Source organism: Hypanus sabinus, chromosome 20 (genome assembly GCF_030144855.1).
Source record: "Hypanus sabinus isolate sHypSab1 chromosome 20, sHypSab1.hap1, whole genome shotgun sequence".
Classification (NCBI taxonomy): domain Eukaryota; kingdom Metazoa; phylum Chordata; class Chondrichthyes; order Myliobatiformes; family Dasyatidae; genus Hypanus; species Hypanus sabinus.
The window spans coordinates 54,827,988-54,854,059 of NC_082725.1; the positions used below are offsets into that span (position 1 = coordinate 54,827,988).

General features: G+C 42.0%; 1 protein-coding gene across 4 annotated transcripts in view; it reads left to right on the forward strand.

Annotated features, from left to right (window-relative positions):
• Positions 1-26,072, forward strand: part of jarid2b (jumonji and AT-rich interaction domain containing 2b) — a 355,488-nt gene that overhangs the window by 309,937 nt on the left and 19,479 nt on the right. For all 4 annotated transcript variants that reach the window (XM_059945528.1, XM_059945529.1, XM_059945530.1 and 1 more), the window contains 5 exons: positions 7,475-7,567; positions 18,500-18,618; positions 18,760-18,830; positions 19,450-19,564; positions 22,833-22,938. In XM_059945528.1, coding sequence (XP_059801511.1) covers positions 7,475-7,567; positions 18,500-18,618; positions 18,760-18,830; positions 19,450-19,564; positions 22,833-22,938 — 504 coding nt within the window. The remainder of the gene's footprint in view (positions 1-7,474; positions 7,568-18,499; positions 18,619-18,759; positions 18,831-19,449; positions 19,565-22,832; positions 22,939-26,072) is intronic.

Consider the following 26,072-nt stretch of genomic DNA (forward strand, 5'->3'; position numbering starts at 1 on the left):
GAAATGGCCATTTCTCTTCCCGAATGTTCATCCGTCTGTACTATAGCCGTTGTCATCTGAGGTCCGAGCTCATCCGCCTTCTCTGTCATAAGTTCAGTTACTGAACCTGCCGGATTTGCCATTGGCCTTTGCTCGTATCCTGAGCAAGAACCCTTGCAGGTGCTACCGTTCCGGGTCAGAGCGGCCCTGGGAGCAAAGGGGAAACTCCACTTTCCCCAAAGCTCTGAAAGTCCCCAATCAGAGCCTCATCACTGGTTGCAGTTTAGAAAATGGATCAGCCAGGATGAAGTGGCAGAGAAGACTCGATGGGCCAGTTGGCCTAATTCTGCACCTATGTCTTATGGTCTTAAGGTCTTATCTACTTCAATAAATCCAGCCTAATAAACAATTCTTAATTACGTACTTACTGCCTGCTATGCAGCTGATGACAGTAACGAAAGTCCTCCACCTTTGTCTGTATATAAGGATGCTTCATTGAGAGAATTTAATTTGCTAAGTAACCTGCACTGACACCATCCTATCATCTCATTTTTAAAATAAGAAAACATTGTTTGAATGGTTTGATATTAAGATTTTACCGCATCAATAGGCCTGCACTCATGCAGAGACCAGACTGTGTGAGAACGGCAGATTACTTGAAGGAGTTTTGTAAATTAGATTGATTTTTACAATAATCCTCTGCATTCAGTGTTGGTAACCAAAACTATCCATGTTACCTTAGTTGAATTTAAATTTCCCAGATATTTTGAAGGTTCCAATTACAGAAGGTGTCATGTAAGAGATTAATAAAGAAGGCAAGATTGCTGACTATTAGGGGTGATTTACTGTGGTGGGTTGAGGACTAGTTAATGGACGGTAAACAGCATATAACTAAATAAATGCTGCTTGTTCTGATTGGGAGACTAACCAATAAGGTGCCACACAGGTCAACACTGAGATCAGAGGTAAAGGTCATCTGAAAGAAAATGGCTGGCCCAGTCAGTACAAATGAGCTATATCAGCAGTTTAATAAAAGCTGCACGAGTAAGCAATGTTAATCCTGCTAGGAAGTGTCTAATGTATAAAGTAAGCCAGGACCCTGTTGACTCGTGAAGCAGCTGTAGGGAGTGGGAGGGGAAAAGGTACTTGAATGACTGCATCTTGTTCTGTTTCCTGTGCCTTTGTCTCTGGATCAATGGTCCAGAACACTGGTTATTCATCTCGTAAGTGCACAACTTCACTACATTGCCATGAAATAATCTTCTGTTGGCTTTTAACTAAATTAATGACATTTTTCCACTCATTGTTTATACTTAAAGGATGAGCAATGTAGTCCAAATTTGTTGTAGTACTAAGAACTCATTGAAAAGAAACATCTTAAAGTAGCACATAGATTTGTTTTTAAAATATTTCAATGCAAAAAGCTTTTCAATGCAATATTTCAAATGTTAAAAAACCACTCTTATACCATTATTTTCTGGAGATCATGGTGGTGGAATTTCCACCTTGCTCCTGAACGTACTGCCTTTCACTGGGTTACCTTGCCTGCCCCTCCTGTTGCGCACACAGCCCATCCTTCCCCTCTACAGTGTTCACTGCTCCCGTTTCTGAATGCTCACTTGCTGTCTTCTCAACCCTTACTAACTGGTTTTAATTGAATTTCCAAAGGACCTACTTCATTCTTTGGTCAACATGCAACTCTGCTTTCAAGACTTTAATGCCATGTCAGCCCTTTGCGTATGGAACGTCAGCCTTCTTCCCAGTCCTGGTTGGATGTTCATTCCCCAGACAGAGAAACATCTCCCCAGATGGAGGTATCTGATGGGTCCGAATTGGAAATGCCTTTAATGCCTCCTGATAATATTCTTTGGTATGCACCTTCAAAAGCAGTCCTTCCACTGATATGCGTACCATTGTAGATTCGCTTTACAACTGTACCTTTGGTAAAGAAGGGAGAAAATTGGCAAACAAGAGCCCTCATTCTATATAGAATTTTGTCTTTCATATTTTAGAAAAAATTCCTTTGCTATTCTGTGACGATTTTGAGAATAACCTTTTGAGAAAAAGTGTATGTTCCCAGTTGATATTTGAATCCCACAGAGTCAAATATGACTCATGGAACATTCATTTTTTAAATCTAAATTTTCAGCAAGATAGAACTTAGTTCTTTTATTCACAGTTCAGTTTCTGTAAATGTGTTTACTGTGAAGCTGAGTTTCACTCTCAAGCATTCTACAGCACATTGTTGTTAAATTAAGAAAAGAAAGCACTTGTTAGTCCAATACAACATTGTCCATGTTGGACACTCCTGTCAATTGTTTTGTAACTTCAAAACATTTAAGTAATTCAAAGGAAGACACAGGAATTTGAAATGTGAGTCTAACTTTGTGTTTACTTTAAGCGAGATGTGCACGCCTCACATGGTAGCGTGATGACATATGCAATTCGAGTATCTTTACGTATTACCATATCCTGTTATGTTTTTTTCTCCAAAACATAAAACTTATCGAAAGAAAAACAAGGGGTCCCAAAAGAAGGGTGTCTTAGTTTCATTTTTACTTTAAGCGAGGCGTGTACTTATGATGTGGTGCCGTTATGATGTATGCTGTTCACATACTTTTACATATAACCTGTAATGAATTATTTAAAAAAATAATCAAACAATATATTACTCAAATGTTACTGAAATATTAAATACACAACACTCCTCCCTGCTAGGTATAAACTCCAACTCAATATAGAATGCATCTCAACTATATGCACAGTACAATACTATACAACTACTATACAGACATCCACAGCATAGTAGATTTTAAATTGTCCCATTCAGGCCTAAAGGATTTCTTATTCTTGTGGGATAACATCTTTCCTGACAGGGATCACTCAACTTGTTGCTGTGAAACAATCTCAGGTTCTGGGGCCTCCTCCATGGTGGTTGTAGGAGTTGACTCTGAAATTGCAGGAAGTAGTTCTGAGAGCATTGGACACCTTTTTTTCTCCTTCCCTTTTTTCTTCTTGTTTGTGCATCTTGATCTTGGGGAGGTCACTTAGTTCACTGGACTATTCTCTTATTAATCCTTCTGTTCCTCCCTTTACGATCAGATCTCTCCTCTTGATTTGCAAATCCACATCATCCGACAAATCTTCTGTTTTCGTATCTCTGTTGACTCCTTTTTGACCTTCCATTCACCCAGCTGGGCTTTGGTCTTTGCACCTACTTTCACAAGCAGCTTTTTGTCACCCAGTTGAAGTTCATATAATGTTCTTAATTTGCATAGAATAGATTCTGATTCTTAATACACAAAAAAAGCCAAGTGCTTGCAACTTTCCTGAAGCTCCTTGAACTCTCTTTGAGCTTAAAATCAAGCCACATTTAGCAAGTAACTGCCAGATTAATATATCAGAAGTGTTTTCAGATATTTGCCTACAAAAACTGCTGTAGTCAGACCGCTGCTTTTGTCACTTTCATGATTCCTCTGAGCAATATGGTCCTTCCTTCGTCCGATATGCTTTCCAACCAGAGGCACGGAGCTTGGCACCGACACCTGTTTACCCTCTGTTAAGTAACAGTTCATAGTGTTTGGCTTGGAGAAAGTTGTGGCATCATCCAGTACTTAATTTGCTTTTGGTTGCTTTCATTGCAGGGGTTGTGGCATGCAAATTGTGGATGGGTTGCCAATCAAGTTGTAGCTGTCTCAGCCAACTTGTTGGTTGTTGTATTTTTCTGAGTTATCTTTTCTCCAGTACAAGTTCTTCACTGGATATATACAGGCTTCAGTTCAGTATCTTTGAAATGCTGTTCAAACTCATTTTGTGGAATAACTGAAGCAGCCGAGCCAGTTCCAATTCTATTTAAGTTAATTTGCTGTTCACTCGGGTGTTAGTTATTTTGCTTGTTTGCACATTTTAAAGCTCAAGGCTACGCAATCCTGTGTTGTTGTTGTCATTATCAGATTTTTCATCAACAGCATGCAGATTAGTGCTCTTTTTAAAAATGCAGCTTGACTTTAGCTTTTTTTCTGCTCTGTGCAGTCCATTTATTTTTTTTTTGTCTGCCCAACATTCATCTGTCATACTTTGTTACATTTTCTACAAGTTTTGCCTTTAAACCTGCATTGGTCTGGTGAATGTGAGCCCCTGTCACAATGTTAACACAGTTTGTTCAGCCAGGCAGTTTTCTGTTTAGACATTGCAATTTTGTTCATTCTCACTTTCATTCCTGACTGCAACTCAGTTGTGTCTCTGTCTGGTTTCAGTTGAAACATCAATTTCAATTGCACTTATAAATGTGAACTTTGAGTTAGAAGTTGTTTTTGAATGCTTTCTTGTTAGATTCCACAAACTAAATAATCTCTCAGTGTACTAAGACAATCTCTTCAATTCACTTAAGCCACATACGCTAAAATGGATTCCCCTTCCTTTTGATTCTGCTTATGAAGCCTCTAAAGCATTCTTCAGTCAGTAATGGCTAAGTGTTCCAGCATTACTTTGACAATATAAGCAAAGCTAATTGCTGCTGGTTTGGTTGGAGCAGTCAAACTTGAAGCAAACTGTATGTCTTTAATGCATTCAGCAGAATTGGTACTTGTTACTCATTGGCTATTCCATTTGCATAAAAAGATTGTTCAATTAGCTCAAAATAAATGAGCCAGTTATCTCTTGTGGAATCAAATGCAGCAACATTCTAATGTAGCCAACCATTTCTGCTCTTTTTATAATGATTATTATCACCTGATAGTCATTCTTCATGAACTAGTGAATTCTTCTGTTTTCTGCCCATTTTAACTCAACAGTCTCTGCATGTGGTGGGCTGCATTTATTTACTTGCTATTTCTCGCTGCATTTTTAGAAAAATTTGAACATCTGGCTGTGCTTCAGTAGGTCAGTAGCCATCTACTGAAAATTTAAAAATACCTACTTGCCTCTGTTATATTTTTAATCTTCAAAACATTAAACTAATTCAAAGAAAGACACAGGAATCCATAATCTTAACGTTGTATTTACTTGAAATGAGGCATGCATGTATGATGTGGTGGTGTGATGACATATGCAATTCACGTATTTTTATATATAACCATAATCAGTTATATAAATGAAGAATGCTTAATCAAGCAATTTATTTACAAGACTACTCAATTATTACTGAAATATTAAAATACACAATAAAATTTACCCGGCAACTGACATTAAACATTGCTCTTTGTTGAAGCTCATCCTTGGAGCTTCCTCATGATGTCATTATGTCAAGTATTTGCCTAACATGATAATACATCCTTAATGTCTTCAAAATAATTTCAAGTGTTAGGAAAAAAAACTTTTGAAGAGTTTACTTTGTGATTTATCCATTTACTTGTGCTGCTGTTTCTCATTGTGAAAAAGTAGTCAATTTTATGATTGGTTAACCACAAAGAAATGAAGAAGTCTATTGGCATCAGACTTGTGGTTAAGTAGGGCTGCGCGTGCATTAATTAACATTGGCTGTGTATGTGCTTCTAATGGTCTTTACTATTATTCCACAATAGAATGAATAACTGCCCTCTGTTCTGACTTCAGTATGTCCACTGTTGTAATGTTAACTGACATTACTAATTGATATATCCATGTACAAAGACTTACATTTAAGAGCAGTTGACTACTTCCCCACTACAGTGGTAAACCCTCTTGCACTGAGTCAAAGAATAGCGGCTCCCGGCCACAGCACTTGAGGTATGAATTCAAGATCTAGCATTATTATTCAGTGTAACGCAGAGGACGTACAGAATCAGAGGTGCAGCCTTTTGGATGCGAGAGTAAAAAAGAACCCTTGTAACATTTGTGATAGGGAACAAAATTCCCATGCACCAATCATAAACACAGGGCTGATCCTCACATCCTGTTGCATAGTATTTATACACCAAACAGTAAACCTTTTAAAATAAAAACACCATTGCATTGGTCCGATCTTACTGTGTCCACATAGCTGGTCTGAAGAGACGAACGCAACTGGATTTCAGACTTGTAGAACTTTCAGAAGATTGCTATATGAATCTTTTTCTGTTTTCTGTTGCAATTTCTGGTCAAGTATTTATTACAGATTTTTATTTAGAGATGCAGTTTGATAGCGGGCCCTTCCGGCCCAATGAGCCTGCGCCACCCATTTACACCCTTGAAATCTACTAATCCATACATATTAGGAATGTGGGAGGAAACCAGAGCACCAAGAGGAAAGCTACACAGTCACGGGGAGGGTGTGCTAACTCTGTATAGGCAGCTGTGGGAATTGAACCCCAATCACTGTAAAATGATGCATTAACTGCAACCTACTATGTACTGCCCTTTATGTTAAGTAGTTCTTCATTCTGGGGAGAAAAGTGTATTTGATTCAGAGTTAATACCGTAACTTTACTGTCATGTGTTACAGCAATGATGTAATTGCTTGTGAATTAAATGCAATATAATAGTGTAAAGTTTGTTTGTGAACTCTAACAATTAATTTATTATGGAAAGGATTAAGCAACTCTTGATGGACATTACTGCTATGGGTTAGGGTAGAAATCCAGGCAACCAGTATGGTGACATGGGGAAACTTTCCTCTGCTGTCTTTGTGTCGCATTTGTACCTTCTGATTGTCAGTTCTTGGGAACCATCACTTTACTGATGCCTTTCCTAAAGTAGACGCTTGCCATTCGTCTCACTGCCAAGCCTGAAGGACCAGCATAGTCCCTGAATCTGGGAAAGCTCTACTCTTGTTCAGGCAGTGTCATGGGATCCTTGTGTGAGAAATCCAGGAGTGCTTGAAATGAATAATTGGACAGTTCCCAGCTTACAACACAATTGACTTCCTAAACTGTTTCACTCAAACTGAAATGAGTAACAACGAGATCATAGAGACAGTGATAGAGAAAGTGCAGGAAGAACAGCTGCCAGCTGGCCTCGCTGAGCAAGTTTTCTCAGAACTTCCAGCTCTGCTTGGTCTCAACCAGCCCGATTGTTATAGTTCTGCTGTGGTTGGGAGTGTAGAAGGCAGATGGAAGTCCCGTGTTTCCACCTGGCAGATTGGAAGTCCGACAGACCGGACCAGCACTAACTAGCAAATCCATCCCCATCCTTCCCGCTGTTCTCCCAGATATTCATTTGTGTTCATGGTGTGTCTGTAAATCAGATGTTTGTTACCTGGGGAGAAACTGTAATATCTGGTCCACCTGATACTACAGGCAGTGCTTTATCATCTGAAGCAGCGGACAGCATCTCCAACAGTGTCACCCACCCTCAGGTTGACTGGGTAGAAGTACATCCTGATTTTGAGTGTTGTGTGATGAGGCACTCAGGGTGTCATTGCCATGTAGAAGAGGCACCCACGTCAAGGAGGACTGGAAATTTGCCCATCTAGATGATGGAGAGTGATTGATTATGCTTGGCCTCCTGCTTTGGTCTAGGTGTCCTGGGAAACCACACTGTTGGACAGGAATGGTTACATTATCTTGGACTCTAAATTGAGTTTTCTTTTTGTGCACAGGGGAGATCGGTATCGTTGACTACATTTTATCGGACAGCTAGAAACACGATGAACATGTGCTTTAATAAGGAGCCAACAGCAGCTGAAGTGGAGGTAGGACCCTGTGGCAGTTATACCTTTGCTTCAACGCTTGGTTAGTATTTGTCACAGAGAGGTGCAGTTATTGTGTACATTCTTCCCAGAAACAGTGTTGTTCTGCTTGTTATACCTGTTCTGTGATTATAAAATTTTAATGTGTGTTTTAGAAGTGAAGTTTGGCCTGTGTATTCTTTGGATTGGATAGAATCGTTTGCCCATTTGCACTTCCAAGAGATCACAGATGGCCATGTAGTTCCCCAAACCAGCTCTGCAGTTCACTGAGATCAGGATTGTGGCTGTCCTTGTTACTCAATCCTACCTCCCTGCCTCAATCTCACACCCCTGAATCCAGAATTCGCTGATCATGGTCTCAAATCTATCTCAATTACAGAAAATTTAGTAGCTGTTTTGGGTGAGGTGTTCCATACATTCATAACGTCTCTAAGCAAAGAAATTTTCTATCACAAACCTCAGCGACTGCCCACGCGCTCTAGTCCTAGACTCTCTACCCTGAGGAAGTAACCTTTCAGCATCTGTCAATCTTCCTCAGAACCTTGTATCTTTGAATGAGATTACATTCTGTCTGCCCTCCAGTCAGTATAGTTCTGTTCCATTCTACCTTGTCATTGGACCATTAGTAAGTCAGCATTACCTAGATTCCAAACCTCTTGAGGGTATTTCGACCAAAACTGCATATAACATGCCAAGTGTGCTCTCATCCAAAATTAATACTATTGAAGAACAACGACCTAATTTTCTTAGTACAATCCACATGCTGCAGAAGATCAGTGCATCGTTTGACTTCCCACCTGTTTACTGCAACTTCTCCTGCCATGTTCTTCTTCCTCCCTCCTCTTCCCATTGAAGTGGATAACTTTTAATCTTCCTGCATATTTCACCGTGTGCCGCCTGAGTGCCTTTTCTACCTTTAACCCTGGTCTCAATCCCTGTAAACTTGGACATGTTGCACTTTTCACAGAATTTTAATTATCTTCAATGCAGATTGTAGAAAGATTACAAATAATTGCAGGCATGGCGGCAACCCACTGGTAAAATCCTGCCACCCTGAAAATGATTGTTTATTCCCACTCGGTACTCACATCAATGTATCTCCAACCAAAAGGAATTCAGTTCTGTATGACTATCATTTATATTGCCACTTCACAGGTGCATTCACTTGTTCCCTTTACCTAGCCTGCTAGATTTCTCCATTTAAAAAAAATACTGAACTTGGGGGACACAATTTCTGCTTCTTAGAACCATGTCGACTGTACTTAATGATTCCCGAGGTCTTGAACCACATTCTTAATGAGCATTTTTCTGACTGATGTCACACTGGGCTCCTTTGTTCTGGTCTACCATTCGATCATGGCTGATTTATTTTCCCTCTCAGCTCCAATGTCCTCATGCCTTCTCTCCATATCCCTTCATGCCCTGACTAATCAAGAGTCTATCGTCCTCTGCCCTAAATATTCCCAGTGACTTGGCCTCCATAGTCACCTGTGGCAACAAAGTCCATAAATTTACCTTCAATGTACCGACTGTAACATGTGACCTATTATTATCACAGAAATAAGTAGTAGAAATAGGTAAAATGTTTACCCTTAGAGTCTGCTTTGCCAATCAGTACACTAGTGGCTGATCTTCATCTCAATACCCCATTCATGCCCCTTAATGTCTCTTGCACTTACAAGTAAATCCATCTCTGTTTTCAGTGCACTAATCTCTCCACGGCACTGCATCCCAGAGGCTCATCATTCTCTGAGTGAAGAAATGTCTTTGCCCATCAGTTTCGAATCACTTGTTTTGTTACCTTGTAAGGCATTCGCCAGAGCGCTTGGAGTATTGTGAGAAGTTTTGGGCCCTTATCTAAGGAAGGTTGTGCTGGCATTGGAGAAGGTTCAGAGGAGGTTTGTGCCTGTACCCAGTGGAATTTAGAAGAATGAGGAGAAATCTCTTTGAAACCTATCGAGCATTGAAAGGCCTAGATAGAGAGGGTTTCTTAAGGTTGTTATAGCTGGAGGTGGCATTGGGAATAAGCTCCCACTACCTATTGTACGCTCCCAATGGTAAAACAGTTGCTTTGCACAAATGGGCTTGTCACCTAGGAGAAGGAAATCTCTGATTTCAAAGTTCCACTGCCCTACGGTTATACCCTGTCATGGGAAGGCTTTGGGAGTAAACCCTGAGGGAAAAATCCAGAGGTAGACTCCCTGAGGTAGTCGTACTTTAAGAGTTCAATGTTGCCTGGCAGCTTCTGCGACGCTGCTGGTACCAAACCATATCGGTCTCTGACATCCTTTTGGTTTCATTAGCTGTGTGGAGATGGGGACCCTGCCCTGGTTTATGTATCAAATAGACAATAGACAGCTGGACGCAACATCAATGGTCAATCCCAACCATCGGAGGTCCTTAAGATAGAGTGAATATGGAGAGGGTGGGGAACCAGAGAGCGCTGTCTCAGAATTATGTCCCTTTAGAGCAGAGGCGAGGAATTTCTTAAGCCAGAGGGTGATAAAATAAACTGCCACAGATATCTGTGGAGGCTAAAGATACTTAAGGTGGAGGCTGGTAAGTTCTTGACTACTAAGGGCCTCAAAGATTGCAGGGAGAAGGCAGGAGAATGGGATTGAGAGGAATAATAATTTGGCGTCGATAAAATGACAGAGCAGGATCGATGGGCCAGATGGCCTAAATTTTTACCTATATCTTATGGTCTTGTAGACTAATTTGAGTCTATGACCCCTTTCCCTAGATCACTCAGCAAGGGGAAATGTACTCCCTGCATCCAATCTGCTTAGCCCTGTCAGAATTATGTTTCAATGAGATCCTCTCTTATTCTTCCAAGCTCTAGTAAAAGCAAATCTAATCAGCCCAATGTTCATGTTACAGTACTACCTATACAATAATTGCTTTGAGTCTGATTATCTTTAATTAACAGTATGGATTTCAGTGAGTGGACCCCACTTGTCATTGGCCCAACCTTGTAGGTTGAGCCTGTTTTATCTGAAGTTGAGCAGCAAAGTCCCATATCGTGAACAGTGTACTCAGGTGGGTTCACAAACATGACTCCTCGCAATACTCTTCTGGAAGCCATTGGCCAGCAGCCCTGATGTCTCTCAAAGCTGTTGATGACATTCAGAAATTATTGGAAAATAACTTAATCGATCCCTTTAATTATTCCAGACACTTAATTGGATGAATGCCAAGAGAAGCTGCTGTCAAAGCTTTGAGCCAGTAGAGGATTCTTAGTGTTTGTGCACTCACCTTGTTCTGCATACAAACAGCAATATCCAAATCCATGCATTTCAATCCAGCCAAACCCATTGCATTAGAGATGAAATAGCCAAAAGGTAGATTTGGAAATTAAAAGGCTTGTCAGTTACATTTTCATAAAGAAATACCTGTACTTGGACCACTTTATTGAACCTGATAATTTTGTCTGTTCTGCCTCCAAGAGGACTGCACTTACTACTTTCTACGTAACAGCAGTTGAAGTATTATTATCTTTTTCCTGGTCATTTGCAATCACATGCCACCTTTCCTCAAATTAAAATTTTACTTGTTTCTAAAGCATTTCCAGTCTCTTTGTACTGTGTTTTAATCAAATGCCATACAAAAACATGAATAGGTTACTCTCCCCCCCTCCCCCCCGTGTTTATTTCTTATTAGAATATGTAATTGCTGAGAATTATGAAATATTTTAAAAATGTTAGCATTGTTATCTATGCTTTGCCTTGTAATTTATTCCCCAGTGTGCTTTAATCAATGGAGCCCAAATATTTGTAATTGGCTTGACCTTTTTTGACTGAACATTGTTCCTCTGTAAAGCTCTGCCAAGTAATTCATGTGTTCTTCTGCCATTAAACCTTATTTAGGGCTCAAGTTGATTGGCAAGCAATTTTGAATTAGGAACCCAGAGATTAGAATACTTGCCACTCCAGACTGAAGCCAGGTGGAGTATGAATCTAATGTTTGCATCCAAACTGGTTCATGATATTCTTAGTGGTTTGGAAGATGAATGTATTCTTGATTTGGCTCTTCACCCAAAGCGCTGTAAGTGAAACTGGCAGGATGCTACCAGTCCTGAACTCGGAAACCTAGCCAGGTTGAAGGCATGTAGTATCTGCACTAATCATATCAGGAATGCTGCTGCATTCAGTTCTGGTTGCCATCTTATTCTGGGTGGGATATTTGACTTGACTTACTGCCTGTTAGGCCACTGGCTTTTAGTGCAGCAATGAAGATCTTCTGTCTGTGGCAGTGTTCTTTGTTGTGTCTCTGTTGTCACTGCTGTCAATCGTGGAAGTCCCAGGTGGAGACTCGGGGATACGGCCACACTCAGATGTAGAAGGATTCTTCATTGCTATTTCCGTAACAGTTTTGCTTTACCAGTCAGGGTTGTTAGCCCTGAGATGAACCCCCGAACCTGGAGGACTGGTGGACCACTCTTAGTCTGTCCTCTACCCTTTGACCTGTTTGGCATGGGTGACCCTACCAAGAGCCAAAGCAGAAAACCCTGATTCCAGCCAATGTAGCTCTCCAAACCACGACATGGTTGTAGTTCTCTTGATGGATTCTGGGTGGGATAATGTAAACTAAGTTGATTCCAAGTATCAGAGAAGCTCTGAAGATGCAGAAAGCTGACAACATTTGAAAGTAGTTTATCAGAAAATATTCTGTGGAGTTCGTGTTTGTGTGTCTATGACATTGGCTGCCATTTAGTGGAAGAATAGGAAACTATATTGAGGTTCAAGAATTGCAGAGCCAGTGATAAATGGTGGGGGGACTTCAGCTTTTCAAGCACATTTTGTGGCAGTAACATAAATGACATAAAGGGGAACAGATTTATTTAGTATGTCAGAGGATTTTTTTCCTAGGCCAGTGGGCTAAGAGGCATTACTGGATTTGATTATGGTGACTGAGAAAGGTGAAGCGGGGCAGGATTTTGGGAAGTGGTGATTTATGGCATATGTGAAACAAGGAAAAAAACACGGTGCCACCTGAAGTGAGAGCAGCTGAATGGGAAGAGGGGTGATTACAATGGGCAGAGAATGGACCTGGTAAGAGTAAATGAAAATCCATGGGCAGCTAACAAGAGTAATTTAAAGATGAGGTGAGGGCTTGGAGAAGAGTAAATTTATTAACTGCTGTGGGAACATGAAGATGAAAGAGCAGAATAGTGACATGGTTGAGCAGATTGTATTAGGAAGAGTTCACGTTTAATGAAGTCTTTCAGCATAACGGATCCAAGCAGGGGAATAATTGTAAAAGGTCAAGACAAGATGTGCTGGTAATAAACTTCCTCCCAATTCCCAACAATGTGCTGGTTTGAGAGTTAATTGGCCACAAAATGTTCTCTACTGTGAGGGTGAGTGATAGAATCTGGCATTGATAGAATCACACATTGATGGCAATGTGTGGAGAATAAGCTTGGACAGGTGTAAGTGGGTGTTTGATGGTTGCATGGACTTGGCACGTTGTAAGATGTGAATCTAGTACTGAATATTGGTTGGGATGGGGGATGTATCCTTAGTGATAGAAGATAAAATGAGTAATGAAATGCTGGAGACAATCCCTGGCTCGGAGAACAAAATATGGGTACGGGTAAGAAATTGTTTAAAGAAAGGAACGTGTTACAAAACAGAAAACTCGGCTGATGAAGGTGGGTTTGTGAAAAGAGGAACGGTTAACACTTGTCATTTATTCTGAGGACGCTCTGTCTTGTGATAGTTAGTAGTTTTTGCTCTACAGATGCTGCAGCATTTTCCAGAATTTTCTGTTTTCTACATTTCAATTTCCCAGCATCTGTAGTTCCTTTTGATTTTTGGAGAATAATAATCTTTCTAATAGTTCCTGAATTGAACAGAATATTAATCAACAAAAAATAATAAGTTTGGAACATAATCATGGGAGGTTTGTGCTATGCCGTTAAACAAGACACAAGCCATCTTGGGGAATGAAACCAGCTCACTTAGTATCCATCAATGAGACATTTTGTGAAAAGTTGAAAGTAATTTAGAATTTCATTGTTGAACAGGAGTCGGCAGGTGGTGTACTGGCATCTGCACCGGATTTTCAGGCGAGTGGTCAAGGGTTCAAATCCGCTAGCTCCTTGCACATTTTCCATCCGTGCTGGGTTGAGCATCGAGCTGGCAACTCAGCCTCATAAGAAACAAACAGAATGCTAAAGAAACAGCAAGGTTGCCGCCCAAAGCACCACGAGGCGTGGAGAGGAACAACAACAACTATTGTTGAACAGAGATGAGATGTGACCTCAGGGTGAATTGTGAAATCAAAATCAAATGCCAAATGGATTGAGCAATGGCACAAAGGATTTGAAAAACCTCAAAAATACTGAGAAATAGAAACTCCAAAGGGAAGATGTTTCACCAGAGTCTAACATTAGAATTCAAGCAGAGTGTTATTTAAAAAAAATGATTATTGCAAGAACTTTCTTTAAAAAAAAAATCAGAGTGGGTAAAAAAAAATATAAAAATAGAATAAAGAATATGAAATCAGAGTGAAATATTAAAAACACCTTTAGAAGAATTTGCTCAATATAAAAAGGGCAGGAGAATGAAAAGTAGACGGATCATTTGGACACCAAGGCAGGTGAATTTGTAAGTAAAGAAAATGACTGAGACAGCAGACAGGGATATACTGAACATTAGAGGTATGACACGAAGCATGGCTCTAATTAGAGGAAAGAACAGAATAATTTACATCAGTGAAATAAAAGCTGCCAAAGCACCTGATGGCTTTTAAAGTTTGTGACTTTCATCGTGGGGTTCGAAAGTGCTGGACAAGTGTTTCATCTGACAAAATTCCCCAGAGCTTTTTTCCCCCAAATCAATTGAACAATTGGAAATGTAATGTTGCTGTTTAGGGATTGAGTGAAAACACAAAATAATGAATTGCCACAGTGTGGCGACCCACTTTCTGCGCAGGTGAACCAGCTCACAAATAGCCAGTGCACGGGGGGAGACTTTAGTAATGCACCTCTGACGTCATTTCCGCCCGGAGAGGGCGGGCACTAGGGATTAAATGCCAGCGCCGCGAAGTTTGAATAAACTAATCTCGAAACGACTTACCGACTGTGTGTCATTATTTCAGCGCTGTGTGTAGCACATTGCTACATTGGTGACACCGACGGTCCAAACGGGATTTGGACCAAAGATGACCGACTCTTCATCTCTTCAGGCAGTTTCGCTAAAACTGCCGACTTTCTGGACGCTGCGACCACATGTGTGGTTTAGCCAAGCAGAAGCCCAGTTCCAGATTCAGTAGATATCCTCTGATTCCATACGTTACTATCACGTGGTGAGCGCCCTTAACCAGGAGGCGGCTGCCTAGCTTGCGGATTTCAGACAGTCACCCCCGGAAGAAGGTAAATATGAAGCGTTCAAAGCGCTGCTCATTGGGACCTTTGGCCTCTCACGGCGTGAGCAGGGTGCCCGCCTGCTTCACCTGGACGGTTTGGGAGACAGACTGCCGTCAGCATTGATGAATGAGATGCTGGCCCTGGCTGACGGACACAAGCCCTGCCTCATGTTCGAGCAAGCGTTCCTAGAGCAACTGCCCGAGGACACACATCTGTTGCTGGCCGACGCAGATTTCAGTGACCCCTGGAAGGTGGCGGCCTGGGCAGACGTGCTGTGGAAAGCCAAGAGGGAGAGCGTGGCATCCGTCGGTCAGATTACCAGGTCACGCGCCCAACAGCAGACCAGACCAGGCCCAGCAACGGAGTGCATACTACACTGAGGCAGGAGTGAAGAGGACAGTGAACAGTGGTGTTTCTACCACCAGTGGTAGGGCACAGAAGCCCGCCGTTGTCGCCCGCCCTTCGAGGGCCAGGGCCAGCTGCCGCTAATGACTATGGCGGCTGACCACCAGGACAGCCTCTTGTACGTCTGGGACAGTCGGGATGCCGCTTCTTGGTCGACACCGGAGCGGAAATCAGCGTCTTGCCCCCGACGGGGTGTGACACCCGTAACAGGAAGCCAGGACCCACCCTGAGGGCCACAAATGGACCTATGGCACCCGCACAGTGCAGCTGCAGTTTGGTGCCAGCCAGTTCAAGTGGGACTTCACACTGGCCGCCGTGGCCCAACCACTCCTGGGGGCGGACTTCTTGTGAGCTCACAGCCTGCTGGTTGACTTGCAAGGGAAAAGACTAGTACATGCCGAGACTTTCCAGACATTCTCCCTGGGTGAAGCCAAGTTGCCGGCCCCACGCCTGGACTCCATCACGCTGTTGGACAACGAATTCACCAGAACCCTGGCGAACTTTCCATCGATTCTGGCACCGCAGTTTCGGGTTTGCAGCTGCAGGACTTTCTCGTGGGCCCAGGTGAGACAATCCTCCTGTGCGACGTGGCTACCGGCCAACCTCGCCCCATCGTCCCGGAAGCGAGTTTTCGACTCCATACATGGTTTGGTGCACCCATCTATCGGGACAACAGTCCAGCTGGTCTCCAGCAAGTTCGCGTAGCACGGACTTTGCAAGCAGGTCAGTGAATGGGCCAGAACGTGCGCGCAGTGCCAAACAGCCAAGGTGCAGCAGCACACTAAAGCCCTGCCGCAGCAGTTCGAACCCACCCACCTGAGGTTCGACCACATTCATGTGAATATTGTGGGCCCCCTGCCAGTGTCCCGAGGAGCACGTTACTTCCTAACTATGGTAGACCGGTTCACGAGGTGGCCAGACGCGGTCCCGCTCACCGACAGATCTGCTGATTCCTGTGCCCGAGCTCTGATTGCAACCTGGGTAGCACGCTTCAGGGTACCGACCCACATTACCTCCGACAGAGGCGCCCAGTTCACCTCCAGCCTGTGATCGGCTGTGGCCAGCCTTTTGGGAACCCAGCTACACCACACTACTGCCTACCACCCACAGTCGAACGGACTATTGGAACGCTTCCACCGTCACTTGAAGTCGGCTCTCATGGCCCGCCTGAGAGGACCTAACTGGGTGGATGAGCTTCCCTGGGTCCTGCTTGGAATTCGCACAGCATCCAAAGAGGATCTGCACGCCTCATCGGCCGAGTTGGTGTACGACGCACCCCTGGCCATCCTGGGAGAGTTCATACCAGCCCCAGGCAAGAGGAAGAACCAGCAGCAGTCCTGGACAGATTATGTGAAAGGCTCGGCAACCTGGCCCCCGTGCCGACTTCACAGCACGGACTGACCCTGACCCATGTACCCAAAGACCTGCAGAACTGTAAGTTTGTGTTTGTACAAAGGGGCAGACACCGCCGCTACAGCGGCCATACGAGGGGCCGTTCAAGGTGATCAACAAGGGGTCCATGTACGTTCTGCACATTGGGTGGACAGTGGAGGTTTTCACGGTGGACCGACTCAAACCAGCCCAGGTGGACTTGGCGCAGCCGGTTGAGGTTCAGGCACCACGGCGCAGAGGCAGACCTCCCAAGCAGAGGCTGATCCAGACTGTGGACATTGGGGGGTGTATCGCCGGTTCAGGTTGTTTGAATTGCTTAATAACATTTGCAAATAGATGAGGCAGGAGTGCAGCATGCAGAGGACAAGAGATCACTTGCCTCTGTGTGCTGTGGGCTGTCTAGCAGGTATGTAACCTTGTTGCAGCCCAGGCCTAGGCACAGCCAATGCTCTATTTTCTACTCCTGGCAGCTTATGTTGGTTGTCCTTGAGACACTGAGAGCAAACTAGAGCAGGTACATATACGAGCAAAATTCATAACCACATGATAATAGGGGATATTTTAAAGTAGGTTAATTAATCATGCAATTAAATTTCAGATGCAGCCTGCTGTTAATCAGTTGTAACCATAGAAATAATGAAGTAAAGGAAATTAAAATCTTGGCTTTATGACAAAGATAGGTGACTTGTGGTTTGATAGAGCTGATGGGCCAGATATGAAATACATCTAGGTCTTTAGCAAATTATAGGTTGGCCTTGGATTTCAAAGTAGGCCGAATGTTTAGGTGTGCTGGCTCCTGGCCGTCGGTGCATTTGGTTTTTCCGAGACTGCAGTATGCTGCCGCAGACAGTGTGGTTGTTTGTGGCATTCTGTACAGCTATGCATGATTCAGTTTGTTAAAGACCTAAACCCGGTGGGAAAGTTGTTTACACCCTTGTCAACCTTGCAAAGTCCACCACAGAACTTTCAGCGACCGGGTGCTGTCCAGCAGACGGGTCAAGCAGCAGTGTGTGAGCACTTGCCTCACTGACATAGAAGTGAGTTCAGACTTTTACCTATATCCTTAAATGTCAGCTCTTTAAATCATTTCAGGATGCAGTGGTTAGCACTGCTGCCTCACAGCCCCAACAACCAGAGTTCAGTCCTTAATTCTGGTGCTTCCTGGGTTGAGTCTGAATGAGTTTCCCCTCATACCAGAGATGTGTGTTGCTTGCCCAGTGTGTGTGGCAGGAGATTAATGTTAAGGGAGTGAGCAAGGCAGTGAGGATATGAGAGGATTGGCAGGGTCATATAGATGGACAGTGCTAAAAGAATAGGCTGAATGACTGATCCTGTGATGTTCCTAAATAGTCACACTCCACAGAACTTTGCTCCTCTATCATGATCCAGGGCCTTAGTATGTTCTTTTGAGATGTGACCTCTGCTGTTCCTGTTTACAGTGCCTGTAGAGCCAGAATTGTTCCTGGGCTCAACAGCAAGCTGAGATGTAGGTCATGAGATTTTGTAGGAATTGAGTTCTGCAGCTGGTTCAACAAGCATCATAGATGAGCTGCCTTAAGTTGGTCCTTTTTAATCAGATGGCTCCCTGTGTGGTAGGGAAAGTTTGCCCTTTCTGTAAAGGGGTACGCCACAAGAATTTGTTAACAGACTGACTACGTGGCAGAGCGTAACTTTGCAGCTTCAGGGCCTGGTTCTGAAACACGCTTTTAGCTCTCTCTGAAAATGGCCGTGCATTAACCTGCCCTTTCTTTTCCTCCTCACCACAGCAAGAATATTGGAGGGCAGTAGAGCAGAAAGACTCCCATGTCGCAGTGCACTCTGGGAAAGTGGACACAAAAGCACACGGGAGCGGATTCCCAGTCGCCAAATCCGAACCTTTTTCAAGGTAACACTTTCTGTATGAATGGCTGAAAAGACAGGATGGCCACATCCAGCCCCATCTGTCTGTTGTTAACATGCCACACAATCTTTTGTGGGGATGGTTGGTGAGGGTTTTTATTCACCAGGTTTTCCTTTCTGTCGTTAGGCATGGATGGAACCTTACAGTCCTTCCAAATAATTCCGGGTCCATCCTGCGACATTTTGGTGCTTTGTCAGGTAAGGAATTTGCTGCAGGATATTTGATTGGGAAAGGCGGCTTGCTGCTTTGTAATTAAATAATGGCAGGAGAGCTAATATTCATAAAAGTGTGCAGATGATGAGGGTAGAGAATATTCCTGTAAAAATCCTCAGTAGATGTTTAGATTTGATGTCAACACGTATTGCTTTGTGTAGGAACTCATAATGTAAGCTTCCATTGCATTTGTTGAAGTGAGTCATCACAGTCCTTGAAAAGGAAATTGTACTATATAAAAAAAGAGAGTACTGCTTATCAGTTTGGATTGTGTTGGACCATGGCAGCTGTTGTTTCCTAAATCTGGATTACCTTTGGAAGCCGGGTGGGAATTTCCTAGGAATTGCTTCCTGAGTGGGGCACAACTACCTTTCACCATCTTATTCCAGGAGATGGTTACCATGTTTAGGAGGATGCCCTGAGATGCTTCTGTGACCTAAAGAATCTTCCTTGCATTTTTGATGTTTCAGCCCTTTTACAGAACTTGTCAGGCTAAAATATATTTGATCAACCAGCTACTGGTTCACGTCCAGGAATTTTGGATGAAAATCTTAAATCACCATGTTTAACATTTTTTGCTTTCTTTTCTCTTACTCTGTCTAGGAGTGACAATTCCTTGGCTAAACATTGGCATGGTTTTCACTACCTCATGCTGGTCACGAGACCAAAACCACCTTCCATATATTGACTACTTACACACTGGTGCTGATTGCATTTGGTAAGTACTTGTCCAGGGAGGGAGGAGGATTTGCTAATGCTACCTAAAGTCAAAAAAAAAGACTTTGGATCAAATTCTGGCTCTGGATTTTTAAAAAAAAGTGAATTGGTGTCCTATCCTTTTTCTGTCACCCAACACACACACGTAGGTTAATCCTGGTTGAGTTGCTCAGTGCCACAATTTTGGGTACCAGTTCAGGATAGAACTTTTTTTTGGGGCCATTTACGGAGTCATGATTTGCATTTTCATTCATAGAACTGATTCCGGAAATAAAGTCATCGTCCCAAATGGTGCATGTCTTTTTGTTTTGTTAAAAACTTGATTCCCTCTGAGATAAATTCATCTTTTCTGTTTGTACTGGATTTTTCAAAGAAAAATCCCAGTTAGTTGTAAAATTTGGATTCTGACTGAATCCTCGCTATAATTGGAGCTTCTGTGACAGGTCCTCATCAGTCATCTAGTGTCACGAGTACTTTATTGTTAAGATAATAGTTTTTTTTAATTCTTCCACCAGATTGAACTGAAGACCTGCTTCACTGACACAGAAGTGAGTTAAACCTTTTGTCCATATCCTTAAATGACCTTTAAAATTGCTTTAACCAAATGACCTGTTAGTCAGATGGACAGAACTAAGCATATCTGTGTCAGACAGGCAGTGTATTCAGAATGGCTAACACTAATGAAATTTGCATTGGTTTAAATTACCTCCCCAAAAATCCCTTCCCAGTTTTTTTTTCCCTGCACTTTTTTTGAAATTTTTTTTGGCAATTGTGTCTCATTGGAGTTGTCACCATTTTGTCTTAGTTCATTGCATCTTGGGATGCATGTGGGTGGACAGAGGCTTCCTGGTCAGACCTGGCACCATAATCAAAGGGTCCAATAAAGCTCAATGCTGTGGAGGTTTGTGGATTTGAGTCTAGCAAGATGCAAAACTGCAAACCCAGTTATATTTATAAATCCTTGCCAAAAACAAAATGAATTGTATTTTTAAGTAAATTATTTAAGTTGAGATTCCCCCATAGTTGCTATTAAAATCATGAATAGTTTCGGCAAATTGAAAGCTGAATCTGAACAGTCAGCTTTTTAATAGAAGTATTATTGATCACATGTTTGGCTCAAACCATTCTCAGAGAAGCTGAACCCTGTGATCATCTCCAAGTGGTATGAGCTCACCGTTAAATACAATTGTAGACCTTCTAAACTGAGTTCAGCAAGCACTGGTCTTGGCCTTCGTTTGCTCTGTAATTCCCAACAATCGATGGGGTATAGTGCTTTAGTGAACTCCACCTGTTGATTAATAACTGGAAGATTATTTGCTGCTTTTGAGCAATATGACTTGAACGCTTCCAATGCTTTTGTAATTAGTCAACCGAGGCATGTCTGATAATGGGATAGAGAAATTTTCACCTGGTTTTCTCTCAATTTGGTGGATGACACACCAACTATAAATGCTTATTTTCTTTACAGTGTGGTGCAGGGAGTATTGCCAACACCCATAGGGTGTGAGCAATACTCTAAGATGCAGACCCATGAAGTTTAAAAGTATGCTTGACATTGTCCAACTTTTCTGGATGACTGTGAGCTGTCATTAGTTCTGTAGGAATGTTAGTTTGAAATAGTATTTCTTTAATTATAAATGCATGTATAAATATTTAAATACTTATTCCTTCTAAACAAAGTAGAAAATATGCTGTGTGGAGGAAACACTTACTGTTTCAGGGACAAACATCATGTCATCCCATATGATGTGGCAATATTTGTCATTTCTCATGGTCAGCTAGACCTTGCAGTTCATAATTAATTTGTAATAAACTATTAATTTAGCAGCAATGACTCTTTTCAGTGTATTGGTTGATAAAATTTAGAACAGTTATTCTTTTACTAGCTGACTATTCAATATGTAAAATTAAGGGCAGATTTCATGTGTTCGTTAGTAAAAGTCATATTTTACACCACATACTGAAAAGCTAGTGAGCATTTTTGTTTGAACCGCAATGAATTTATTTTTAAATAAAAAGAAAATGCAGTAAGAGCTCTCTTAGTACTTGGCAATAAGTCACTTCTTTAAAATTTGAACAGAAATTTAAATCTAGCATGCAATCAAACATTTCTCCATGGACCTTTAGCGAGGTTCTTAGGGACTGCAGATTGTGGAATCTGCAGCAACCGTTAGCTGGAAAAGATCAGTAGGTCAAACAGCATCTGTGGGAAGAAAGGAATTGAATTTTGGGTCAGAATCTTGCATCAGTATATTGACGTACCTCATTTTTGAAATGGAGTTTCAACCCAAAGTGTCAACAGTTCCTTTCCCCACCACAGATGCTACTCAACGTGTGAGTTCTTCCAACAGATTGTTTAATGTTTGCAAGTTTCTTTGAAGACAGAAGTGAGGGGCAGAAGAAAGCTGCAGCTGAATTGGAAGCTGCTCTTGCCAAAATATGGTTATACTTGACTTTGTTTTATCATTTCCTTCCTCCTCACAACCCCAACCCCCACCTTGCACCAACCAACAACTTTTTTTATTCTGGAGTGTGACACATCATCACTTCCTTTAAATAACATTGCACGGTTCAGGGCTTGAATGTGGGAAGCTTGTGGTCTGTGTGACTGTAATCAATTTTTAGCAAAAATGGAAATTCTTCAGCTGCACTCCCTGATGCATGAATAGGGAAGACTGACTTCAGGTTGAAATTAAGCAAAGAAAAATTTTCTTGTACCTCATCTTGAAGGTGGTGTCGAGCTTTGTAAATGTGGTCTAGAGTTTTCCTAAAGAGGTGCTTTTTTTTAAGATTAAGATAATTTTTAAATTAGGGAAAGAATGGTGAGTATTTTCCTGTGGAAGGTGAAGTCTTTTGAAGAATTTTCTCTTTGCATGTTTCTGTGCTCTTATAAAATAGCCACTTAATAGAATAGGCTGAAAGAATCAGAAACATTCTTTCACTTTGAAAAAAAAAACTGTGTGTGTTGGGGTGACGGGGTTGGTGATAAAATGAGGACAAAATTGTCATGATTCTTCAAGTCGAGACGCTTTGGGAGATTCTGGGCTATTTGTTGTTGCTTAGTGTTTCTGTAAACTTTCCACATGTTTTAATAGAATCAGTGGAGCTGTGTGTGGGGGTGGTGGGGGGGGGGGGGGGGGGGAGAGAAACTGTGATCTGTGCACCATCACAAACTGCAGCCAGGTAAGACCATAGAGCACTTGTGCATTTGTGTCCTGGTGTCTGCAAGTTTTGGACCAGGGTATTTTCAGCTATCTTCCTTTTCTCAGGTATTGTATTCCTGCTGAGGAGAAGACCAAACTTGATGAAGTGGTGCACACCCTGCTACAGGCTAATGGCACATCAGGGCTTGACATGCTTGAAAGTAATATAATGGTAAGAGAAGATCTATTTGTGTATTTGTGGTGAGCAACTGCAACTATTTTACCTAATACAGGCAGGAAGGTCGAGCTCAGATCCAGGTTATTGTTACACTGTACTTTAATGGCAAGGAGAAGGGAGGAGATTGAAATGACTTTTAGTCTCTCTCTGGACAAAAGGAATGTGCAATGTCTGGTTGGCTCCAGTTGAGTTGCAGCCAATAGAAGTGGAGGATGAAATCAGTAAAACAGCCAAAAGATAGAATCCCATTTTTTTCTGAACTAATCAGAGAGGGCATATTAGATATTTTAAAATATTCCTCAGTTGCTAATACCTGGACATTGATTGATACATCAAGATGGTGATACAGTACAGAAACGTGCACCTTGGTCCGCTGTGTCTTGCACAGTGCATCAAGTACCCACTGATGTTACAGCAACCTCTGTTTTGTTCCTCCCCCATCTCCCCACTCTCCACCCCCTCAACTCCACATGTAGTAGGCAGCAATTACAGCAGCCCGTTAGCCTGTCAACTGCACGTCTCCGCAATGTGGGATTGTGCTGTGGAAAACGTGGTTGCAGAGCAATATGCGTACTTCACGCAGACAGCACCAGCTTGAATCAGGGTTGCAGGAGCTGTGAGGCATTGGTGCTATTCACTACATTAGTGTGTCCCTCCTGACGATGACCGAGGAGCCAAGTTGCCTTGGCTGGCAGCGGAATTGAGCAATTAAAGTAACAATTTAAAATAAGGTGCTTGGGTATAGAGGCGATAAATGCTTTTCCTCCTGTGCAGTTAAGATTGCAATTCAGAAGTAGTGTCTGAGAATTTGCTGTTTGTTTAACAGCAGAGATGGTGTGTGTTCTGAGAAATTGTGATTAGTAGAATTCAGTGTGGTTGGAGCAAAGATTAGAATCTGAAGTATATAATTAACCCACTGAATTTGCATTGTATCTCTTTCCTATGTTATCTCTTGAACCCTGATCTCCATCAGGGTTGCTTCCTCCATCTCCCCGGATAAATAAGAATGTTCATATCTTTTTAACTCTCAATCCTGCTTTGCTCTCCATATTGATCACCACAGACACAGTGCTGGAGGAACTCGGCAGGTCAGGCAGCATCTATGGAGGGGAATAAACAGTTGGTGTTTCAGGCCAAGACCATTCGTCAGGATTCATTTGTTTAGGAATTGCTGTCCACACTGTCCACATCAATAAGGCTAAATCAGCTGCTTGCTTTATATTTGAAAAATGTAGATGTTGGAATTCTGAAATGCTCAGCTAATTACCAGCAACATTGGTGCAGCATCGCAGTCAGGGAGCAAACCTGAACTTTTCAATTCAATATTCCTTCATCAGAATGATTTTGACCAGCACTTCTGATGGAGTCACATTCTCTAAGCATTACCTCTGCTTATCTCAACAGATGCTGCTTGGTTTGCTGAGCATTCCAGCACTTTGTGTTATTTCTGTTTCCTTTAACACATTGTGGTGGAAGGATTCTGGTGCATAGTTATTCCTATATCTTTGTTAATTTTTGCTGAGGAAGATTCATCTCATTGTGAGATGAGTCTTTCAGTTGAGACATTTAAGCTTAATCTTCCTCTCCCTGTTGGACAAATTCTATGATATTGGACAGATTTCCTGTTGGAAAAGATTCCATGATACTGTTTAAGGAAAATCTGGGCAATCATTTGGTTTCTTTAAGCACATTAATCCATCCACCAAGGCCCGTGCAGTGAATTGCTTTGCAAATTATCTTTTTATCAATTTCTGATTTTTGGCTTGGGCTAATTGGCCGACATATTTGCCCATGTAGGAGCAATTATAAAGCAATTCATGGCCAAAGGGCATTTTGGCATCATCTGATCATTTCTGTGATCTCTCTTCATGCAAGAGTACAGGCTATTTTTCATTTTGTTATCTGCTGTTTGTGTCATCAGAATTTGCCCCATTAATCTCGTGCCTTTTGCAAACTGAGCTGGGAGTCCTTGTGCTGGAAGGATGGACAATAATTTAGGTGGAGTTATAAATGCAGCATTTTCTATATATCAGAATGCTGGTGACTTAGTCCAGCTCCAAAGCAGTTCTTTAGATCTTAAGAACCATCTTGAACAATCCTCAGTATTGTATAGTATAGGTCTTTAGATCTTAAGAACCATCTTGAACAATCCTCAGTATAGTAGGACGTCATCTTCGGAGCACCTATATATTTAATCCTGTCTTTTGTAAATAAGGGCGCCAAATTTTCAAAAATGTTTATCTCTTAAATTGTAAGTAATTTTTTCAAGTGGAATACAGCCATAAATCTCGTTCTTCCAACTATCTATACTTAAGTATGTATCCGATTTCCAAGTAACTGCAATAGCCTTTTTGGCTACTGCCAATGCAATTTTTATAAATTATTTGGGGAAAGAAATAAATATACATACTAAAGTTATTACGAACTCCATGGAGCATGTGGGGATCTTCCGATATCCAGGCACTCTTTCTTTCTTTCTTTTTTTCTTTTTTTTTCTTTCTTTCTTTTTTATATAGGAATGTTAGGGGGGAGGGGGCAGGGTATATATATTTTTTTCATATATTTTCTTTTCTGTAATTATTTGAAAATTCAATAAAAAAAGTTTAATAAAAAAAAGTATTGTAGGATGTCATTTGATAAGGCAACACGAGTGAAGCTGCAGATGCTGGAAATCAATAAAAACACAAAATGCTGGCAGAACTCAGCAGGCCAGACAGCGTCTATGGGAGGAGGTAGTGACGACGTTTTGGCCGAAACCCTTCATCAGGAGTGAAGTAACATGGGATGGTCGAGGGGGTATAAGAAGTGGGGGGAGGGATGAAGTAGAGAGCTGGGAAGTGATAGGCTGGAGGGAAATGGGCTGGGGGGAAGGTGGAGAATTATGGGAAATAAAAGAGAAAGAAAGGTAAGGCTGGGGGGAGATTATAGTGAGGGGGGGAAAAGAGAAAGAGAACCAGACTGAAATAATAGATAGGGATGGGGTAAGGCGGGGTGCCGGGGTATCAACGGAGGTCTGTGAGTTGAATGTTCATGCCGGCAGGTAGGAGGCTACCGAGGCTAAATAAGGTATTGCTCCATTGACCTGCGTGTGGCCTCATCTTGACGGTAGAGGAGGTCATGGACAGACA